Source organism: Aphelocoma coerulescens, chromosome 18, assembly GCF_041296385.1.
Source record: "Aphelocoma coerulescens isolate FSJ_1873_10779 chromosome 18, UR_Acoe_1.0, whole genome shotgun sequence".
Classification (NCBI taxonomy): domain Eukaryota; kingdom Metazoa; phylum Chordata; class Aves; order Passeriformes; family Corvidae; genus Aphelocoma; species Aphelocoma coerulescens.
The window spans coordinates 7,472,199-7,493,997 of NC_091031.1; the positions used below are offsets into that span (position 1 = coordinate 7,472,199).

The 21,799-nt window shown below is 44.6% G+C and overlaps 1 protein-coding gene across 4 annotated transcripts in view; it reads left to right on the forward strand.

Annotated features, from left to right (window-relative positions):
• The window catches only part of LLGL2 (LLGL scribble cell polarity complex component 2), a 33,138-nt gene continuing 11,339 nt past the window's right edge, over positions 1-21,799 (forward strand). For 2 of the 4 annotated variants that reach the window (XM_069032230.1, XM_069032233.1), the window contains exons 1-10: positions 1-101; positions 7,192-7,299; positions 13,468-13,565; positions 14,570-14,651; positions 15,910-16,025; positions 16,593-16,751; positions 17,487-17,649; positions 17,823-17,955; positions 18,744-18,798; positions 18,974-19,128. In XM_069032230.1, coding sequence (XP_068888331.1) covers positions 7,225-7,299; positions 13,468-13,565; positions 14,570-14,651; positions 15,910-16,025; positions 16,593-16,751; positions 17,487-17,649; positions 17,823-17,955; positions 18,744-18,798; positions 18,974-19,128 — 1,036 coding nt within the window. In that variant the 5' untranslated portion in view covers positions 1-101; positions 7,192-7,224. Of the gene's footprint in view, positions 102-650; positions 779-7,191; positions 7,300-13,467; positions 13,566-14,569; positions 14,652-15,909; positions 16,026-16,592; positions 16,752-17,486; positions 17,650-17,822; positions 17,956-18,743; positions 18,799-18,973; positions 19,129-21,799 lie in introns of those variants that run through there. The other 2 variants (XM_069032232.1, XM_069032231.1) reach the window with 2 other exon arrangements.

Below are 21,799 nucleotides of genomic sequence, written 5' to 3' on the forward strand. Positions count from 1 at the left end.
GCGGAGCGAGGCCGCCGCCGCCGCGCAGCTGAGGGGGAGCGGGCGCGGAGCGGAGCGCGGAGCGGAGCGCGGCCGGGGCGGCCCGGCCCCAGCCCCCACAGGTGAGCGCCGCTCGCTGCGGCCGCGCGGGGAGGCGGGAGGGGCTCCGGGGAGGGGTCTCGGCGAGGGGTCCGGCCGGCGCGGCCCCGGCAGAGCCTCGCCGGGGCGGTCCCCGCCATGCCCGCCCGTGCTTGGGCTGCGCGGCGGGGCCGGCAGGTGCTCGCCGCTGCCTCCGCCCCCGCGGGCGTTTACTTGGCGGGTGCCCGGGCCCTCCGCGCTGCCCGGGCCGGCCGTGTCGGGGCTACCCACACCTGAAGCCCCGGCGCACCTGGGGATGCGGCAGTGGCTCCCCGTGGAACTTGCAGCCGCGGCGCTGAGGGCTGTTGGGGTTTTGTTTGCTGTTGTGTCCTTTGCCGGGCTCGCTGCGCTGTGTCTGTCCCGGCCGGAGCGCGCAGCCCCCCTGGTTACCGCGCGGCAGCTCCGCATCCCGGGATTCCCCGGGGAGGTGGCGGCAGCCGCTCCGAGACTTCCTGCCCGGCCCCCGCGCGGGTCCGGGCCGGGGCCGCTCCCGGGGCGCGGGGGCTGCGGGAACCGCTCCCTCCCCGTCCTGCGGTGGGAGATGTCCCTGCCCGCAGCCCGGCCCCGCAGGTCTCCAGTGCTGCCGCTGATTCCAAGCAACGAGTCTTGGAGAAGACAAGAACAAGAACTGCAGTGACTCTGACTCCCTCGGGATATTCTGGTAGCATTTTCTCTCTCTCTCTTTTTTTTTTTTTTCCTATGCCCGTATTAAATGCATCTTGTCACTATTTTTTTTCCCTCCAAAAGTTGTGAGAACTTGCTGGGTGAAGAAGCACGTTACTTCCAGCAGGCAGCAAACAGGTGTAATAAAACGATGAAACAAGTTGTTCAGCTTTTGTCTCAGGTTGCCCTTAGTTGTGCCAAGGGAACAGACTGTTCCTGGTGTCTCCCCTTCTGGAGCTGAGGCTTAACCGTGGCGTTGGAGAAAGCTTTGCGTGTTTGTGTTTAGTGTTATTGATGGTGTAGAGCAGTTGAATCAGACTCCTGGGTCTGTATTTCTGCAGCCAATGGCACAAAGCCTTGTGCTGGTGTGGGGATAGTGACAGGACAGGGGGATAGCTCCACTGAGATGGTGGAAGTAAAAGTTGTCCGTTGTCATGTCTTACTTGATGGGGAATGCTGCTCTTTGTAGTCATCTTCAGTCAACTGGAATATCTGGCTTTACCAAGTCCCAGCTGAAGCTGAGTGCCCAGAGCAGCTGCCTGGTGATCTTACCTTTGATTCGGGAAGCTGCTGCTTCTGGCAAGTGGAATGCAAAGTGCTGGTACATCCCAAGGCTCCTCCGTGCATCCTGGCACGTTCCTTGTAGGGATAGACTGGCCCATGGAGGAGATGAGGATGATCTGTGCCAGTAGTGAGCAGTCCCTAATCCTGCTCAGTGCTGCCTGTAGCCTGTTGAGGAGCTCCACATAGTTCATGGTATTGGAAAGCAAGAAGAGTTCTCAAACATCTTCATAGCATGGTGCTGAGGAATGTCTTTTACTTGGTTTTCAACAAATTGCAGGTGCTATAACAGCTGACCAAAGAAAAGTATTGGAGGGGTTAAACCAGTTGAGAGCCCTTTATCTACCAGTGGCCTTCTGGTATGGTAACATAATTATTTCTGGGAATTGCTTATGGAAGAGGTGTGTCCCTGCTTGGCTGACACAGAGGCTTGAGAAATGTCAAAGAGCAAGGGAGGTTTTAAACATATGTCTTGCAGTTAATACATGGCAATAAAAGTATGTGGTATTGCTAGTACCATCATCTTTCTTTAAAATACCAAAGGAGGGACTGGTTTGGTTTCTATGCAGAAATTGTATGGAAAGTCCAGTTCTCATATAAAAGTTTCTCATAGCTGGATCTCTTTGTGTTGCTTTATGAAGCAAACGCTTTTGTGGTTTGCTCCATTGACCCACTGTGTGTAAAATGCTGCTCCAAAGTTACAAGCCACTCTTCTGTTCAATTCATGCTTCTTAGCAAAGCCTACAAAGGGTTTTGCATCATGGGCAATAATGTTGTTCAGTGCAAAGACTTTGTTCTGCTGTAGCATTTTGAAACTTCGTGTTGTCATGCCCCCATGACAAGGAGAACAAAATAGGAGTCATAATGACACACAAGGTTTGCACAATTCCCAAATTCATTGCAGGTGGGCGGATCCTGGTAACTCCAAGCACAAGGCTGTGGAAGTACGTGAACTTGCCTGAGTTGTGTGATTGGTTCTCAGTTATTTTCAGAGTTCTTGGACAATCGATATCTGATATTTTATTTAATATTGTTTGTGTTTTGGGAGGGCAGCCACCTGCACATAGTGTTGCCACAGTATGTTCAGTTGTTCATTTCACTGTCTGTCTCTCCAGGTTCACTAAAATAACTTCTTTCTAGAGGATCTCTTGGTTTTCCTCTCTGACTACTGTATGCAAGGTGCACCTGAACACTCTCCTGTTTATGAAGCTGCAAGGGCTGGGGGATAGCAGTGGCTCAGCAGTTGTATAAGGGAGATCTCTGCATGGTCTCATTAAACTGAGATTAATGTTAGAACATCTTCCTTCTCCTGGGAAAAGAAGGGGATGTCTTACATTTGTCTCTGTGTACTGCAACTGCTCCTTCCCGTGCTTTAGCTGTTCTGCTTGGCTTGGGCTTTCTCCGTGAGTATCTGCCTTGACAGAGTGTCACAGCCAAGCAGAGTGGCAGAGAGGAGCAGTTAAAGAATAGCTCAGGCTTGTTTCATTGATTTCAGGCTAAAATTGTTCTTAAACTTGTCCTTTCCCAGTGAGTCATGGCACCTGTAATTGATAAATGTGGTAAGTCTGGTATTTAAGTGATACTTTGCTCAGTTCTGTTGGTGTGAGATCACTGGTGCTAAGGAAGAGCTTTTTGCTGTGCAGATGACCCAGCCTCTGTTCTGTTGCTGCTGACTGTGTTGGTAACAGCAACAAGGCAAACTCCTGGGTGCAGGAGAGAACCTGGTTCAGACAAGGCCGTGGTGGTGACAGTTTGTTATAGCAGCACCAGCTGCCTGGAGTTCAAACAAAGCTGGTTGATAAGGCCTCTTTTATTTTAGCAGGGTTCATAAAGTGTTATCAGATGCATGGGTATAAGTTCTCCCTTCAAGGACCTGTAAGCAGGAAGGAGTGCTGAGGAAGGAATGAGAAGGAGACCTAAATCAAGGCAGGATTTAAGAGTTCTTGAGATACTTGCTGGCATTTTGAACAGAAAGCTCTTGGACTGCATCCCACTGAAAACCTGTTCAAGTTGAGTAAAGGTTGCCAAGGAAGCACACAGATGGTACCTTGCAACTCTGCTACGTGAGCAAAATAAACCCATTATGGGTATGTTTTTGTCGTGGGGTTGAGACTGCATCCACACCTAATACTGTCTATGTAGTAAAAACTTCTGACCTGGGCTTCCTCTTCTTGTAAGACTGGATTAACTTGTGTTTTTGGGACTTACAACATTTTGGCTGGAAACTCCACTCTCATGGGAGGACATAAGGAAAAATTGCAACGAATTTCTGCACAGGGTAATTCCCTGCCAGGCTATGCCAAGTTGATGGAGATAAATGATGGAGAGTATCTTAGCAAGCTGTACACTGGCACCGAGATACATTACTGTGTGCAGAAGCAGGGAAGCCAAAGGAAAACGTGGAGCTCTGGGATTGGTAACACTCAGCTGTGAGGAACAATTAATGCTGCTCCTGGGAAGGAGCATTTGTCCTTCAGTTGAATATGGTTCACATGCCACATCTCACGGCATCTGAAATAAATGGAGCTGAGCAAGGAAGACAGAATGAAATCTGGTTTTGATGTTTAACTGCTCCTTAGTCTGTGATTGGAAACAGGATCGTCTTGCAACTAGTGCTTTCATTGCCTTTCTATATGAATAGTGAGGAGATTTTGCTTTGTGTCTGGATCTAATCCAATGAGGTGAAAAAGGGGACGTTGCTGTGTTTAGCTGAGCATTCAGGGTAAGGAAGCAGCAGGAGTTTGATGTTCAGGGCACTCTGAGCTCTGCTGTCAGGTGTCCATGTCCTGAGTACCAGCAAAACTTGGTTTGGCTCAGCCTTGGGCTATTGTTGCCTCTAAACAGCTGCTCTCAATACATCTTAAAAGAAGAGAATGTTGCACATAGTTTCTGGTAAAAGACTCGTCTTTGAAAGCCTAAAGAATTGTTTCCCTGGAAAATAAGAACATTAGATACATGCAGACCTGGCATAGCTTCAGAGGCTACTGGAGAATTCCTCTCTGGCTACTGGTAGCCACAACTGTTACCAGATGGTTGTAAATGCTGACTGGCAGACAACTGCAGAGCACGTGGGGCTGGAGTTTTACTTTAGACTCCAAAGGTGTGTGGGAGAGAAACTGGCCTGCTAAAATGTAAATGTGCATCTGGAAGATAAGATTATACAGATTGTGGAATCTATTTCTAGAATTGGAAGAGATACTTGCCTATTGTACTAAAACCAAAATTCTTCTCTTTGATAAGAGCCTTGTAAACTTGTGATAATAACTCTGCTTGGACAACCTGTGCTGCAGTGGATGCTCTTACTTCCTTGCCTTTGCTCAAAACTGCTCGTCCTCTCATCCTTTCCCATACTGTGACACTCAAAGGTTCTTTGGTCAGAAGGAAACTCTGATACCAGTGTATGAGAGGTGACTCTTGTAGCCTGTCTTCTCTCATCCTCTCAGCCCTTCAGGGTGATGGTTCTTCAAGTGAGTTACTGCTCAGTTCAGAACTACTACACTTCTTAGCCTGTTGAACAAGTTGTTGTGGGCTGGAGTGTGAGTGTTGGAGCTCTTGCATAAGCAGGCTCAAACAGCACGCTTCTGGATGCAATTAATATTTCGGAATAAAACATTCTAGCAAGGTGTTAAATGTGAAGTTGTGTCTCTCTCAAATCAAGCCCCCTCTTCTTTGCTCCTGAGTTTGTCTCTGCTGGCACAGCTGAGGTCTCTTGTTCTAAAGTGGGGAGGGTAATTAGTAGTTTCTCTGTGGGTTTGCCTCGTTTAACAGGTCCAGGATATTGATTGACAGTGGGAAAGGGTGCGTCTCTTGGCACTTTCCTTGTCTGGCTAAGGGCAAGTTGTGTGTTATACATGGCTGTGATACACTCTCCTTTCATTGCACAGCACCTTGTCACTGCTCTGTAGCTTTTGCTAACTTAAAGTGAATGTAGCTTTGTGAAAATATGTCCCTCTCTCAGAGATGTCTAATAAAAGAAGACTTATGATCTGATACTATTTTTGAAATTTCAGTTGAGATGCTAAATCACTGTAGAAGGATTTACTTTCCAAGTAAGCTACACTTTTATTCTTCCTGTCTTTTCTGGGGTCCTCATACATTTGTTTCTGTGCACATTCTTCACCCCTGCATGTGCTGATGGCTCACAGACACCTGTAGCAGCTCAGAGCCAGTTTTTCTCCATGGTGATTGGTGCTGCCAGTGATTCTAGGTGACTGGAATGTCATGTAGGTGATATATTCCAGTCACCTAAATCCTAGTGATTCTAGGGACTAAGTGACTCAGGTGATTGATCCACATGTGATCCTCTGGTCCTCTGAACCAGGGCTGCATTGCAGTCCTTTGGTGAGGTCCGGGCAGTGCTGCACAGGTGGCTGGAGATGTTGGAGTGTGAGCAGGACAGGTAAAAGGGCAGTAGTATAACAAAGAGGTACAAGTTCGAGCTCAGGGAGTTTCTGAAGGGAGTTCTCAAAATATGCCTGTGGAGCATCCTGTTTATCACACCATTTCCTTCTTTTGGACCTTCACAGCTGGTGCAAGGCTTTGCTAGGAACTCTTTGAAAAACAACTCAAGCTCCTCAGAAGTGGCTGTTTTAAGTCATTATCCGAAGGCCATTGTTGCTGGCAGGAGCACAGAAGCAGCACCTTGTTTCCTTGTGCTATTCCCATCTATACAGGTGTGAAAGCTCCTCCCCTCAGTCACTCACCTCCACTGTTTGAAGGGTCCAAGGCCCTCTGTTCACTTGTCTGTTCCTTTGATCCCTCTCTTTCTCATGCAACATCAGCCCCCTGCTCCCCAGCTTGCTGTAGGTGTGTATGAACTTCTTCTGACCCTGTAGAGTATCCATTCTGATACTTCATTGCACCTCAGAAGTTCTGGCCCCCGCTGCACATGTGTGTCATGTACAGAGTAGCTGGCAAATTGCTCCCTGCCCAACAAATTAAAATAAAATACTGAGTGGAGTGTCCGTAAACTGCAGCCTGTGAGAGATGGCCAGGGCAGGCAGGAGCACTTACACCAGGGTAAGTTGTCAGGATGTGAATTGAAGCCTTTGCTCTTGAGTTGCAGAGTTTTACTTGTCATTTAGCACCTCCGTAGAGGGGAGATGTGACAGCCTCCTGAGCTGCAGAGAATAGGAAGCTGGAGCCTGGTATTCCCCGTGTGATTGCTGGCTTGCAAGTCAGGTCTGATTTGTCCTGCTTGGATCCTCCTGTCGCTGTGAGACACCAGGCACTGGGACATTGCTTTGTGCTTCAGCTGCACAGGGGATTGCAGGTGCGAAATTCCCTTCCCCTACCCCCATCTCGAGCAGGGAGTTTGGTTTGATATTTTACAAAAGCAAGTTAATAATTAATGCAGCTGCCCTGCAGGCAGCAAAGTGCCGTTTCTGCCGTGCCCATGGAGAGACCTGAAAATGTGATTCTTTCTCTTTTTGGCTCAATAGCTGGAGGGTTACCTGGGGTGAAAACTGATGCTAGTCAATAATGCCTGAGCCCGGGAGTTGGCCTTTAGGTTGGGTTTATCTGAATGTTTATGCAAATGATGCAGTTTTGCCTTTTCTTTGGATGAGGTCAACACAAAGGATCACAAAACGGCCAAGTGCAAAACCCTTTTAAAAATCCTCCTGTTCTATCTGTACTAGTTTGCTTTATCAATGTGAAAATGGAACTGTGAAGTGCTGCACCAGAGAGCTGTGCTAGACTGGTATCAGGTTTTAGTCACTCGATAGTGATGTTGTCTCAGTCTGCTCTGGCTCATTTGTTACCTGCTAAACCAAAATAAATAACCTACTTCTGCCTGCTTTCTGCTCAGGCTGCTTTTGTTTATATGGCTTTTCTTTTCCTTTTCGTTAGGATTTTTGTTGCCAAGATACTACAGCAAGGAAGATGAGAAGGTTCTTAAGACCCGGACACGATCCAGTGCGAGAGAGGCTCAAACGTGACCTTTTCCAGTTTAACAAGGTACGGGGCTTTCCTCAGACTTCAAGGCAAATCTATCCTGAGCCACTGCATCCTGCAAAAGGAGGGATAAACTACTTGAGTGTGGGTGGAAAAGTTAAATTTAGGAGAGGTGGTTTGTTCTCTTTTTCAGTTCTGTCCTTTTCTCCCCCGATGTGCCAGAGTAGTTTCCTTTAAGCTCCTGGGTATGTTCTCAATTCTGTCTTTCCCTTTTAAGAGGAAGGATATTGTGATTCTTTTGAGTGGCACTTGCTGAAAGAAGAGATCTTCACAGCAGCTTTTCTGTCCTCTGAGTGGTCTGTCACTTGTCCTGCTATGTGCTGGGACTGTTGCTGTTAGAGGTAGTCCTTGTTAGGAAAATAAACATTTTTCTAAAGATACACAGAAGCCACAGCTTGTGATGCAGCTGACACCAGAGTTATTTGTCCCTGATTATACTTTGGATTTACAAGTGTACCTCTGCTTTTAAATGTGAATTTAAAAAGCTGTGCTAGCACCTAGGCAGCACAATGGCCATTAATAATGAATTTACTATTATCTTAGTCTGAATCTGTTTCTAGGTTTTTTCCTTCCCTCTGTGAAGAAGAAATAGCAATGGCTGTGCTATCTATCCAACACTCTGGGCATTTTTCTTTTGAGCTCTGGCCAGGAGCATAGTGCTTTTATCTTTGAAAAGGCCTAGTATTAAATCATTGCTAGGCTAATGGCTACTTATATCTTCTTTGGGGAGCAGAAATACATTTGTAGGTTTTGTGTTTCCAAGGTTTAAATGGAATTTTTCTGAAAAGTGTAATGGATAAATGAAATCAGCCTAGGAAATAACCTCCTTGATTCATTAGAATTGTGCTGTAGATGGATACTTGAAGTGGAACTGTGGATATTTGAGATAAATGATTTAATGTAATTGGTACTGAGTGACACCAATTCCGTGCATACCTCCCTGCCACTGGGGAGAGAAAGGAACTCAGGAGTGCTTCAGGTCTGTTTTCTGCCTGCTACCATGAGGAAATCCTAGTGCAGATGCAGTAGAAGAATCAGTAAATGCAGACCATATTTGAGTTGTTTGCATCCAGCTAAGTGCAATGTCAGCTTCAGAAAAGACGTCCCAGGGATGGGTCAGAGTTGCTTACAAGCATTTAAAATTATATATACATTGCAAAAGCTTCTGCTATTTTAGGGATGTCTCTTCCTTGAATATGCCTTTCTCTTATGAGAATATTTGGCTAAGCTTTACCTGCCAGAGACATGCTAATTTGGATAATGCAAAACAGGGTTGAAAGAGCTGGCTTTTGCAGCAGAGGGAAACTTCCAAATATATTAGAAGCTGACATCAGGATTTGTGACTCCATTTGATTCAGTCCTGAAGGTAAATATTGCATCTTGTTTCTAGGGAGACAACTGCTTTGGACACTTCCTAATGGTTCACTCTCATTAACAGCTTGGTAATTAAAGGCCTTGTAAAATGCATTTGCACCTTTAAGCCACAGTAACTTGTTCTCTGCTAATAAGAATCAGAAGGGAATGAACATTATACCAGAATCTTTTACACTCTATTTTTTTCTTGCATAAAAGTCAGGGTTTTTTTCCCAAGTCTTGTGTCTCCCATTCCAGTATTTCCAGAGATAATGGGTCATTTGAAAGCTTGTACCCTTTGATCCAACAAACATCTACTCACAGCTAGGTAGACTGAGAAAATCTGGGAAAGTCAGACCTTAGTTCTGAGCTGTTGAAGGTTGTGGCTTCAAGGAGCCAAGAATCATAATGCTTTGTGTGCCAAGACTGTCCTGGTCTAATGTGCTGTTAGAGCAAGCACATTAGTGCTGGTAAGCAGGTTTTAAACACTTGTTATTTGAGGTCTTTGAAAGACTTCTGGTTGAGAACCTGCTTGGGAAATATTTTGTGGGACTATAAAGTTGCTGATCAGAGAAATTGCATGGTGGATTTGCACCTCTTCAGTGTGTGTGATGCGGGTCATGACTAAAGGCAAGGTCTGTACCTTAAAGGTTCTGGGGATTCCTGCCCTCATTTTGCTCTGAAGTTGAATATAAATGCATGATGCCACACAGATTTAGTGTAGTGGAATGTATTTTACCACGCTGACCTAGAATGGACTTCAATTTAGAAAGTCTGTTTAATTGGTGGTGATGGATTTTTGTTTGTTTACTCTGCCAGGTATAAATAGGCTGTGATCTTTTTACTGCCTCTCTCTTGAGTTTCTGTTTTGCATAAGAGGTGGTCCACATGGTTTTGAAGTACTGATTGATGACTGGACTAGCACTTCAAACTGTCTTCAAACTTGTGTTTGTTTCAAAAAACACCTTCCTAAATTCTGCTAGTCACTTAGCTTTGCATATCTGTTTCTCTGTATGAGTAAGAACTTCCCATACTTGTGTGTACCTGTTGCAAGAATCTGTTTTTAGCTCAGTGGATAGAATGAAGGATAAGGTATGTGGACTTGGCAGTCTCCTTCTTTGAGTTTATCCTGCTTTTGGAAGTAGTATTTGGATGCCTTTGGCTCAGTCCAAGCTCTGCAGAAGAAACGTGTTCAGGCTGGCATTGTCAGACTAGATGATGGGTAACACACAGGTGAACCAGCCTGTCTTACAGCTGAATGTTACCCAACTGGGAGCATTGCATTTAATTTATGGCTTCATGTTTTTCCCTGTTTTCAGCCTTCCTGCCCCTTTGCTGATGGGTGTGATGGATAGCTTACCTGAAATCTGAATTAGTGTCTCTGCAAAGTGGAGTTAGCACGTACAGGCTTCGTTGTTTCTTCAAGAGATGAATTAACAAAGGGACAGGGTTTGTATTGCCTGTGGTTGGATTTGTCTCTGCTCTGTCATAAAACAACCTGAGGGGAGAAGCAGAGACAAGTGAAAGGAGGAAGACAGAGCTGCATCGGCACAGCTTTAGTGTGGGCTGGGAACAACTGTTCAGTTTGGCCACATTTTTCCTGCAGTAAATATGACTGACACGAAGCATTTCTGTCAGTGCTGCTGACACCAGGCTTGCTTGAGTCTGACAGATCTGTGGAGAATGAAAAAAAGCTCCTACCTTTCCCCAAAGAACAAAGGCCCTTTTGAGAAGGAGGGCACATTGTGGGCACTCCGGTTTGTTATTTCAGCTCTGCTGAAAGGCTCTATTGTAACCTCTGCTGCCTCCTGCCCCCCTCTCTCCCCCTTGCTGCGTTTACCTGCTGGGCAGGTGAAAGGATTGGCTGATGAAAGCTGCCGAGAGAGGGGAGGGAAGGAGGGCAGCCCAAAGCTGCCTTCATGTGATTTAACAACTGCGTGCAAATAAGTAGCAGGAAAAGATCTGGGTAATCAGGACAGTGAATGTGAATGCCTGGCCCTGGTGGTGTCAAATGCAGCCCAAAAGCCACTGTGAAGCCTTTATTGCCCAGCTGTGGAAACAAATGAATGACATAAGAGAGAGTTATCTTTGTTGCATCTTATGGGCATCTTGGTTGAAGATTCAGAGCTATCAGAAACCTTTAGTACATTTACTGCTCTCCTTGAGCAGCTTTGTAGCACGCTGTGATTGTTACTGATACTTCTCTTTTGCAAATTTGTCTGTGGAATGGGGGGTACTTCAAATTTTTGGTTGAATGAAAACCTGGAGGAACAAAAAAATCACCCTCCTATTATTATTACTGAATCATACACACTTGGTTGTGCAGTTCATAGGTCTCATACTTGAAAATTAAAGCCTTTATTGACTTGTCTAATGTGTTTACAAATTAACACATCAAACCCAAGATATAATTAGGCCAGTATTAAGGCTGGTGTTGACAGCTTCCTAACAGGCAGTGCAGCATTGTATAAGTCATGGTTTTCTGAGAGTTGTGGCTAAAGCTTTATCTTCTGGGCTGGATGAAATCTCAGAATAATCACAGTTTCTAATTGATGTGTCACTGAAAATTGCACCTAGTTGAGCTGATAACATGACAGTGCAGTGACTGTGAACAAGTTGAAACTAAAACTAACAGAGGAGTTACACTGATGTCTCCCGAACAAGTTCCTCACTTTGTTTTGGGTGAGAGTGGAATGGTGTTTATTGCCTGTGCTACACCTGATTCATTTAAATGCCTGATTTGTTGTTAAGATAACACGTTTACTTGGATCTTCTTCCCAGAATTTTGCACCAAAGCATTATACTCCCACAACTTTGACAATTAGGAAGCTTTTCTGTTGTCTCAGTAATTATCACAGTGCAGAGAAACTCCTCTTTGCCTGTGCTGGATTAGGAAACTGCCATGTTTCAACTCTGAATCCACTGATAAATTCCTAATTTCATACAGCCTTCTCTTGGAAGTCTTATGTGTCTATGCAAAGGTTGGTTAGCAGCAGCTTCAAGGGTGACAGTAAAAAGATTGACTTCTCAAAATTTGTTTTTGATAGTACAAACCTAACACTTAAATTACTTTCTTAGAATATATACAGGTAAGGCTGGAGATTGTTATCATAAAAGGAAGTAAACTCAGTGGTCTTGGAGCTTGTAGTACTAATCTTGGCTTACTACCTATAAAAGGTAAAATTACTGACTACTCTTTTGCCCAGCCTAATGAGTTGGCAAGCAGAAAATTGAGAAATGCTCCAATATTTCCAGTTTTATCTTCTACAGAGGCTCATCTTCCCTTAAGAGGACCTCAGGCTGGGGTGACCAATATTTAGAGGATGGAGGTCTTTCCTTGCGGCTTAGGAGTTGTGATCAAATGGCTAAAACTGAAGCAAACTGGCAGACTCTGGAGTCAGCTGGATCCTCCTGTGCTGTGTCTTTGAGCAGGACATTAAAGTGCTTTGCAGCAGCTGGGGCACCTCGGGCTGTGGCCTGACCACAGAAATGAAACCGGCTCCATTTGATTCTCGTGCAGGGGATTAAGTTGGGAAATCAGTATGCAGGAAATAAAATCCAGGTGTTCCTTTTAGGCTGAATAAAGCATAAAACTTAAGTGATGTGGTAGCTTTGCTTCAAAGACATGATGGAAATGAGGATGGGAGTGAGGTGTAAGTGCTGCAGATGGAGGGTTCTCCGCTTTTTTGTTTTGTTTTGTTTTTCAATAATGAGTGAATGAACTCCTATTCTGTAGCTGGCCAGCTTGCCTTGGAAGAAGGTATTTTCCAGAAGCTGGGCCTGTAAGGATCAGTGTTTTCTAGGAAGCATCCCTGTTGATCTGCCCTATTAATCTGTGGACTCACCAGCCCTCTTTACCTGGCTGTGTGTTGGTGCATACTGGTTCTGCCTAAACCAGGATAAGAGCTGTGCATTAGCACTTCTGAAAACCTCACTGAGCTATTCTCCAAGCAGCTTGGTGGCATCCTGTAAGCATGGCAGGACATTTTTCCCTGGTGTGTAAATGCATCAGCCATGCTCAGTGTGGTGTGTGCAAACGCTCCAAATCTCCCTCCTGGGGCAGTGTAGATTGTACTTTCGGGAAGCCACTAAGGGCAAGCAACACTGCTCCCCGTGACAGTGACATCTTTTAGTCCCAAATGGCTTTGAATTACTTTGAGGTGGCCTAGCAGGCTCCTGCTCTCATTAAATTTCCCAGTGTTCCTCGTGTTCCCTCCAGAAAATGGATATGGATTACATTAGTTTTCCTGACTGCTCATAGGAAGTCTGTTTAGTTCCCTCGATGAGCACTGATGTTCACTCGTAGCTCTGCACTGCTTTGCACCATTTCTTCATGTCAGTCACCAAAAAGAGGTCAGGAAGGCTGACCTGTGTGGAATTTGGCAGATGAAGCTGATCTCACAGCACACAGCATTTGTGTCAGACTTTGAAATTGTGCTGAGCAGTTGGTTTACAGAAGTGCAGCTGATGTGGAGTGATGGAGTGTGTTGTATTGACTGACTAAGCCGTGCTTATGCAGAGTTATTTATAATCTTAACATCAAGAGCTGCTTGGGCTACTGTTTTCAGAATATTTCTCTTTCATTTCTGTTACACTTCTGGATATCCTGGCTGTGGAGCTAGGGATTCTTGGCACATGTTCATCATTAGGCTGTTGTTCAGCAAATCTAACTGGTGTTTGAACACCTTTCAGCAGAAAAAGCTGCCATTAAGTGCTGTATTTCATCTACCATGCCATGTTTACTTTCTGTGTTCTATCTCTGCCCAACAATGCCCATGAAACAAGCTGCTGATTATGATTTTTCCTTCTCTCCTCCAGACTGTGGAACATGGATTTCCCCATCAGCCCAGTGCCCTGGGCTATAGCCCATTTCTCCGTCTCATGGCCATTGGGACACGATCAGGAGCCATCAAATTGTATCCTTTGAACACCTTGGGTGAGAGTTCTTTAATCTCAACAGAACGTGGAGTTTTGAAGACTCTTCCACAGTTAGATCAAGTATGAATTTGCAGGCAAGGGTTACTGAAACACTGAAACAGTTTGCCAGGGTTTGGAGTGATTTTGGTCTGATCAGGGTGGGATTATCTTTCCAAGAGCTGAACTATAGCTCAAACAGAAGCTGAGCTGATGCAGATATTAAACAAGACTCTGCTCCTGCTATGCAGAAGGTCAGACTAGATCTGGCCTAAGTTTAGCAATCCTTCACATTGTAAATTCCAGGGTTGTTTAAATATTTGGGGCAGGGTTCCTTTTTCTTTTTTTTTTTTTTTTCCTAAAGCAATTCTATTTCAAAGGTTAAAGCTGAAGTCAGAAATGCTTTCAACTTCCTGAGTTTTTGACCATCCAGGAATTAAAGACCTAAACATTGGAGGTGGTAATTTATTTTTTTTTTTTTTAGCTAATGACGTCCAGCCTGATTTTTGTGTGTGTGAGGTGATTCTCATGGCAGAGACCAGTTAGATGAGCTGTAAAACAGGCGTGTCACCCAGCCCAGAAAGGAAAAGTTGGTGCTGTCTCTGCCAGCTTAATCATTCATTGCTGGTGTTGTTTGTGCTCAGAGGCTGGGCTGCACATGCAGGCAGTAGCCATCTGTCTCCTGGTTACAAATTAGTTAAGCAGGATTGTAGTGTCTGGGAAACCACGAAACATCCCTGAGAAAAAAACAGGGTCCAGGCACCTCTTCTGCATGTGCTGAAGGAAGAAGTGAACTTCCCTGTTCTCCACAGTGAGCACAGCTTGCAAATTTTACAAGCATGTAAAATCAAAAGTAGATTTGCATTGATTCTTTGCTGTCCAGCTCACACAGTAAAACGTGGTTTCAAATTAATCTCTTTTCATCTTGCTTGCTAGCAAGCTTCTTATCAATTAACTGTAGCTGTGGGTCACCTTAAATACTGTAGATCCTCAACAAACTCATCAGATATGGTGCTCCTGGGGTGGAGTTCATGGGTTTACATGAAGAAAACAACACTGTAATGCAGATTCACTTTATACCTGATCAGGTAAGTGCATTTTCAGTACCTCTGTGACTTGTGTAGATCTCTCCTAAACAGGTGTTGATTTTATTCCAGAGATCTGGGCTTCTATTACCAAGAATATTCAAATGCTGCTTGGTTGGGAATGTTTATCCCAGTGTATTTTGTGCTCTCAGCAGCGCTTGTTGCTGTGGAGATGCTCAGTAAAACTAAAAGAGAAGCTTTAAACTAAAGAGTAGCTTTATTGTTCATAACTGTTAGTCATTTATCTCCAGCAACATCCTGGGAATGGTAATAAGGCCAGGATAGTTCAGGCAATCTGCTGCAGAAGCAAGAGCTTCCTTTTCCTTTTGCAGCCCCAGTTTTTCAGTAGGGCTGGGTGGTCTTTCCTCTGCATAACAGATAGAACAGGAGCTGCTGCTGAGCTGATTTAATTATTTTCAGGAGCTCAAAACAGCACTGCTAGCCTCACCTGCTGTTAAGTTTGTTGCCTTTGTGTTTGGGGGTATTGAATCTTGCTCCTGGGGATTGCTGAACAGTTATTGCCACACACTAAAAATAGGCAAGCAGAATTTTCCAAGTGTCTGGTGGCTGTCTAACCACTTTCTCTTTCCCTTGACTGTCAGACTGGTGTCTTGGTCACAGACTTTGATGCCTGGTGCCCCCAGCGTAGCACAAGTGGCCTCTTTATGAGAGGGGTTTAATTCTTGAGGCGGTTTTGGGTGTCTGTTTGCTTAACTAATGGTATAAACTGAAACTCCCATGGGGAGTGTTGCACCAGGTGTGGCTGCAGCAGGTAAAATGCTTCAATTTGAACATCCAGCCAGCAGGGCTGGGCTCATAAAAGGATTCTGACACAACCCTCCAGAATGAGGTTGGACACGAAGAATGTGAGGAGTGTGGTGTAGCAGAGTGTATCAGCCCCACCCAAAGCTGGGGTGTGTTCAGCAAACCTGTGCTGAGCCAGGAGGAGGTGAGATAGCCTGCAGCTGCATGGCTGGGCTTTACAGCACAGGCTGATCTTCAGGAGCCTAAATCCTTGTCATCCCCCTTAGTGATAACCTGTGCCTTTATAACAGGGTTTTTAGCCTCTAGGCTACTTCTTGTCTCCCTCCACCCCCCAAATCTCGTTGCTGCAGTGTTTGTCCAATGCCATAAAAAACTGAACCAGCTCCCCAGTCCTGTTTTAGCAGGGAATTATGAACAGCAGCAACTCTACTGCTAAATTTACTGTGTTATATTTAATACTGGCATTCTGAAAAAAGCAAGTTGTGTGATTTTGCAGTGCCAGCTGGTGACACTGCTGGATGATAACAGCTTGCACCTCTGGAGCCTGAAGCAGCATGGAGGAGCATCTGAGCTGCTGGAGGAGCATCGCTTCACCCTCAAAGGGCCACCTGGGTAAGCCACAGGAGGGGCTTGGAGCTGATCTGGGGATAAGCAACTCAGAAAATTCTGCTACTGTTTAAGCTAGAGCTTGTCCAGTCCTTACAGCACGCCTCTCCTCTGAATCCATTGAAAGGGTGTTCATGGAAACCAGCCAGGAGCTGGCTTGGGCATAGGAGACCAGCATTTAAAAGTGCTGAACCAGTGCAAAGGGTGACATCTTTTAAAATATTTGTGCACTCACTGCTGTGAGTACAGGAGCTGTTAATCTTAAGGTTAGGTAAATCTAACCATGCCTAAAGTCAGACTTTGAAATGCTGTTGTGGTTTTAGTTTCACTTGATCTTGCCAGGTTTAGGTGAGCTATTTTTAGGAACACTTAGAGAGAGTTCTGCAAAAAAGGTGTCTGGTTCTTTGTCCATGCACTTATCAAAAATTTTGGACATAATTTGTCTTAAAGCTGATGTTTTCCTCCTTAAAAAAAAAACAAACCATGCCTCCCAACCAAATGACACTAATAAATGTCCCTGTTACATTGTTAACTGTCCCAAATTCAGTAACAAGAGTCTCTTTGCATCCCCAGCTCTCCACCAAGTGCCACCCAGGTAACAGCTGTGCTTCCCCATTCCTCACGGGAAGTGCTGTACCTCGGCACGGAGAGTGGCAACATCTTTGTGGTGGAGCTGCCCTCATTCCGAGTGCTGGAGGATAGGACCATCACCCCCGAGGCCGTGCTGCAGCGGTGAGTGAGCAAACAAGAGGTGGAATCCCATTACCAGACACATCCTTTGTTAAAATGTCACCCCAGATCATGTACTGGGGCCTCACTGTTGTGTTAAGCATTGTCCTTATCTGCCTGACTCTCATGAAAGTAGCTTTCAGTCCTGGTGTGTGTTAAGTAACAGTTTTTGTCCTGGTCAACATGGTGTTGTCACTGTGGAGGTACAGCATGTTCACTTGGGGTGAATCTGCAAACCTTGTGCCCTGGCCCTTGTGTTTAGTTTTGAAAAAAAAAAATATTCTGTTTAGCTGTAATTACCCATTTATTTTTTCAACCTCTGGTTGAACATCTGGTACTGCTTTGTTCAAATGGGGATTTTATCACTCTGGAGATCCAAGTGCTGCTGAAAACTGTCCTACTTCATGTCTCCTACTGACATTTCCGTCCTACCTTTATTCTGTAAGAGAATAGGGTGGGTGGTTCAGACTGTCTATTACAGTCCTGGGATCCAGTCCTAGTATTCATTGTAAACCTTGGCCTTTCCTTGAAGAAAATGGGGCTGGGTGCATGTCCATGTGGTAGGCCTGGTGTGATGTCTCCCATGAGATTTTTCTGCTGCTTGAAGGATTTGTGAGAAGATTGTAATTACCTGTTTCAACTTTGTCATTAAATTTCTCATTCTTACACCTTTTATTACAGTCCTTCTAGTTTGTACCTGGACTCAGCTTCTCTTGGTTTTCTCTTCTGCTCCTGCAGGATACCAGAAGATAACTGCAACAGACGATCCTGTGAACTGGTGGAAGCCCTTCGGGAGCATCCTAAGAACCCTGACCAGATCCTAATTGGATACAGCAGGGGCTTGATTGTGCTCTGGGACCTGCAGAATAACAAAGCAACACACCATTTCCTGGGCAGCCAGGTACTGATTCAATCCAGAGTCAGTTCAGCAGGGCAGGAAGGGCTCTCACTTATGTTGAAGACAAAGCAGGTGCAGGGGGAGCCTGACAAAGCTGCTTTTTTTTAGTAAGAACGGTTGTTTTGGGGAGATAACAGCTCTCTGGAGAGCAGTCATTTGTATGGCTTTCTTTTCAGCAGCTGGAGAACCTCTACTGGCAGAGGGATGGCAGTAAATTCATTAGTTGTCACTATGATGGAAGTTACAGCCAGTGGCCAGTATCCAGTGACAACAGGCAGCCAGAGCCTCTGGAAAACACTGTGCCTTATGGTCAGTAAGTGAGGTTTAACTGTTGTGTATTTGTCCAGACTCAAACTAATTCTGAGCTTGTGTAAGATATTTATATCACAGTTCTCCCTAGTGTTTAATGGCAAAATGCAGAGGTGCCTCTTGAATGGCTTGTGAGCCTGGGCCTAAAGGATTTCAGCCCAGTTTTTTTCTTGGATTTGAAACTCCCTTGCATTGTTGAAGTCTGTCCTGAACATGGAGAGCAAGTCTGTTGACAAAATTAGTGCCCCTTATGAAGAAGGGTGTTGGTGATTCAGCTCTTTGTTTTAGCTGGTGTCCTGTTCAGCAGGAGTTGCTTGGATCCTGTGTAATTAATAGTGAGCTGAGTGTATTTTCTGTTGACCTGAGCAGTGATGGAAATGAAGCTTCTGATTTGCTGGAACCCATCAAATGGGATGACCTCACCTTTTGAGTGTAGAGAAGCTTCTAAAGCTCCATCACTTTATATTAGTTTCAGGAATGACTGTGATTTTAGCAATCCTTTCTAGTTAATCAGCTCTTCCAGCAGCACTTCCACTCCTTGGTAGCCATCAGCAACATGGTTTAGAACTTCCCCTGAGCCTAAGCTGTGTTTTGCTGAGGAGTTCTGTGGTCAGTGTGTCCCAGAAGACTTGTCTGATGTGGCTTGCTCTGGGGTGGTGGTGCTGGCTCCTATTAATTCAGGTGGCTTCCCTTGGGGTGGAGGGTGAGGTGACCTGGCTGAAGCAGAATCAGCAACTTCTGATGTAAAGATGCACTTCTTGAATTGTAGCAAAACACTGTTTTCTCAGGTCCTTTTCCTTGCAAGGCCATCTCCAAGATCTACTGGCAGACAACAAAAAATGGGTGAGTTTGTGGTGTATCCCTTTAGTCTCTCCTATTTAAAGGGTGCAGCCTGCAATGCCATATGAACCCTTTAGAGTAACGTTATAAGAACTCGTCAAAGTTTCTTTGACGTTTCTTTGAATTTTTTCTTACTCCTCACTTCAGCACACACCACTTTAACTTTCTTTCTCTTAAGGCTTCCTTACATAATATTCCAAGGAGGAATGCCCCGGGCTAGCTATGGGGACCGGCACAGCATCTCTGTTATCCACGGCAGCCAGCAAACAGCCTTTGACTTTACCTCACGAGTGATAGACTTCTTCATAATCTTCAGTTCAGATCCTGCTGCAGGTATGTGATGGAAGGGCATTACTGAGGAATTAGGGTAGCTGTGTACGTGTGTGGGAATCTGCCTGGTATAAATAGCACATGAAATGTGATAAGGAGGTCAGTTGTTTGGGGAGTTTCTGAGGCTTTAGCAGAGAACCACAGAATCATTTAGTTTGGAAAAGACCCTTGAGTCCAGCTGTGAAAGACTGCCCATTTAAAAGTGGAGTGTAAAATTCTAGTGTAAATAAAGGGCTGGTTAGAAATGCCATACATTCCTCAAAAAAATTAAGTTGCTCTGTTATGAGAAAAGATCTCTTAAGATTATGTCTGTTTAAGCTGGACACTGGACATAACCAGGTTGTGAAATGAGGATCTGAATATTGTTGTTTGGAAACGGTACTTCAAAGGAGGCTAATAATTAAAACCAGAATTTACTCCCACTGAGACGCTGCTTCTTTTAATTACTACCTGGTTTTGTGTCTGGAGCTCTGGGTAATAAATCAGCAAAGGGTGACATAGAAGCAAGGGTCAGTATATGGAGAACTTAATTTTCTTAGTGCTGGTGAACATGAATGTAAACTGAATAGTTCTCATTCCTGGAATTGTGTAGAGCTTGTCAGATTCTTGCTTCTGTTGAAGAGCTTTATTGCCCTTATTTCTGCAGTAACTGTATATTATTTCCTTTCATGAAACTCTAAAGGGTTTTCCCCAAGAACTCTTTGTTTAATGCTGGTATAGTTCTTGCTTCTGGCTAACTCAGAGTATGCTGTTTCAAGCTCCAAAAATGTGCAGTGTTGGAAGCTGGATCAGACTAAACTGCAGATTTTTTTAGGAGCTTGTAAGTCAATCTTCTGTTACTGGATCTTCTCAGGCTTTCTAGTCTCTGCTTTGCCTGCTAGACAGGTTTCCAAACCAATTTGTCCAGTGTCCTGCCAGGGAGGGTGGTGACAGCAGCAGCTCTGCATCCGAGTCTGTCCGTGCAGGTTGGATCCCTCTGGCCTGTTCTGGGAAGCAGAGCACAGATTCAGGGGAGGAATGTCTTGGGAAAAGAGGCAGAAAGAAACAGCTTTTGGATTCCCTCTTGCCTCTCTTCTTAGATCTTAACAGACCCTCTCAGGTCACTGAAAAGACAGCAGAGAAATGCAGAGTAACTGAGCAGAAGTGCCTGTATGTGTCTGTTACTGATTTTCCGTGCACAACACTGCCTTTATAAAAGCATCTTCCAACTGAGCAGAATCTACAGGTCTAAACCTTCAGGCTCACAGTGCTGATAAACTTGAGGTATTGTTCAGTGCCTCAGGTTCAATACCTTTTGGTATTAACAAAGGAGACCCTTTTACTTTCTATGAAATTGTCAGAGTGGAGATTCCAGATGATGGAACAAAAATCTTAAAGATTAAAGAAACCTGAGCTTTTTAGGTCAGAGTTGGACTGCTTAGAGTTCAGTTTCTGGATATAATTAGAAATCCTTTAGGATGAAATAACTGAATTAACAGGCTTCATATTTCTACTTCCCAAGAATTGAATTAACTAGTTAATGCCACTGCCAGTGGGTTCAGACAGGAGCTGCTACAGGAAACTGAAACTGTTGCGCTTAGGTGAGGAAGTTTTTTACAATAAAATGAGGTTTCTGTGGTTGACAAGCTTCCTTGTGGCTGATTGCCTAAGCTTAGTGGATCTACGTAGCTCTCCTTGTTTGCCCTTAAGCAGTCTTCCCTGCAGTGGCAATACCAAGGTATTAATTGTATACCAAAGCCACTTAATTTAATAAGCACAAAGCTTATGCATTGCAGCATGGTCGTAGCTGGTGACTTTCCACTACCCTGAATATGCTGTGGAAACAGTTTTTAAAAGGCCAGCCCTTCCTGTTTTGTTTTTTTTTTTTCAATGAGGTGGGTGAGTGTATGGCAATCATGACAAATTCTACTGTGCCTGCTACTTCAGCAACTTAAAATAGATTCTTGCCATAAGAAATGAGCTCAGATGTGTGTCTTTGCAGGGAAAAAAAATTGTTAAAACAGAGCACTTTTGGTTAATGTTGCCAACAGCAAACTGCAGGGCTGTAACAGTACAGGGATGATATTATTTGTTTTGTTATGAAGTCCTGTGGGCAACTGCAAATGATGGCACATAGAAAAGCAAAGTAAAACTGAACAGAAAACATTCTTTTCATGAGGAAACACAACTAATCAGTGATGTGTTGTGGCTGGGCCTAGTCAGAGGTGAAACTTGGGGTGCCTCACTAGTGATGCCAAGTACTAATTACTTGAATTTAATTTTGCTGAGTGAGCAGTTGTTGGTATGTGCCTCTTGCAAGTGTATACCAGGTAATCAACCAAATAAAGGAGGGAAGTAGAAGCACAGTTTAGGAGGGAAGGTCAGGGAAAAGCTGAGTTAGGTACTTTGCTAATGGCTGTCTGTTTATCACCCCCAATCCAGTTTTACATTCACTCAGATTTCTGTAGCTGTGTTAATTGTCACTGCTGTGAACTGGCCTGTGGTTTCAGTTTTCCCCACCAGTTTGCTGCTGTGGCTGACTCGTGAACCTTCCTGCAATAATGTCCTTGTAGACTAAATTTTTTTCACTCAAGATTTTCCACTGTACCTAGAATTAAAATTCTTGTTTGTGTCAGATGTCACCAGTCAAGTTATATTAGCATATTTCTTTTGTAGTTGTCCCTAATATACATAA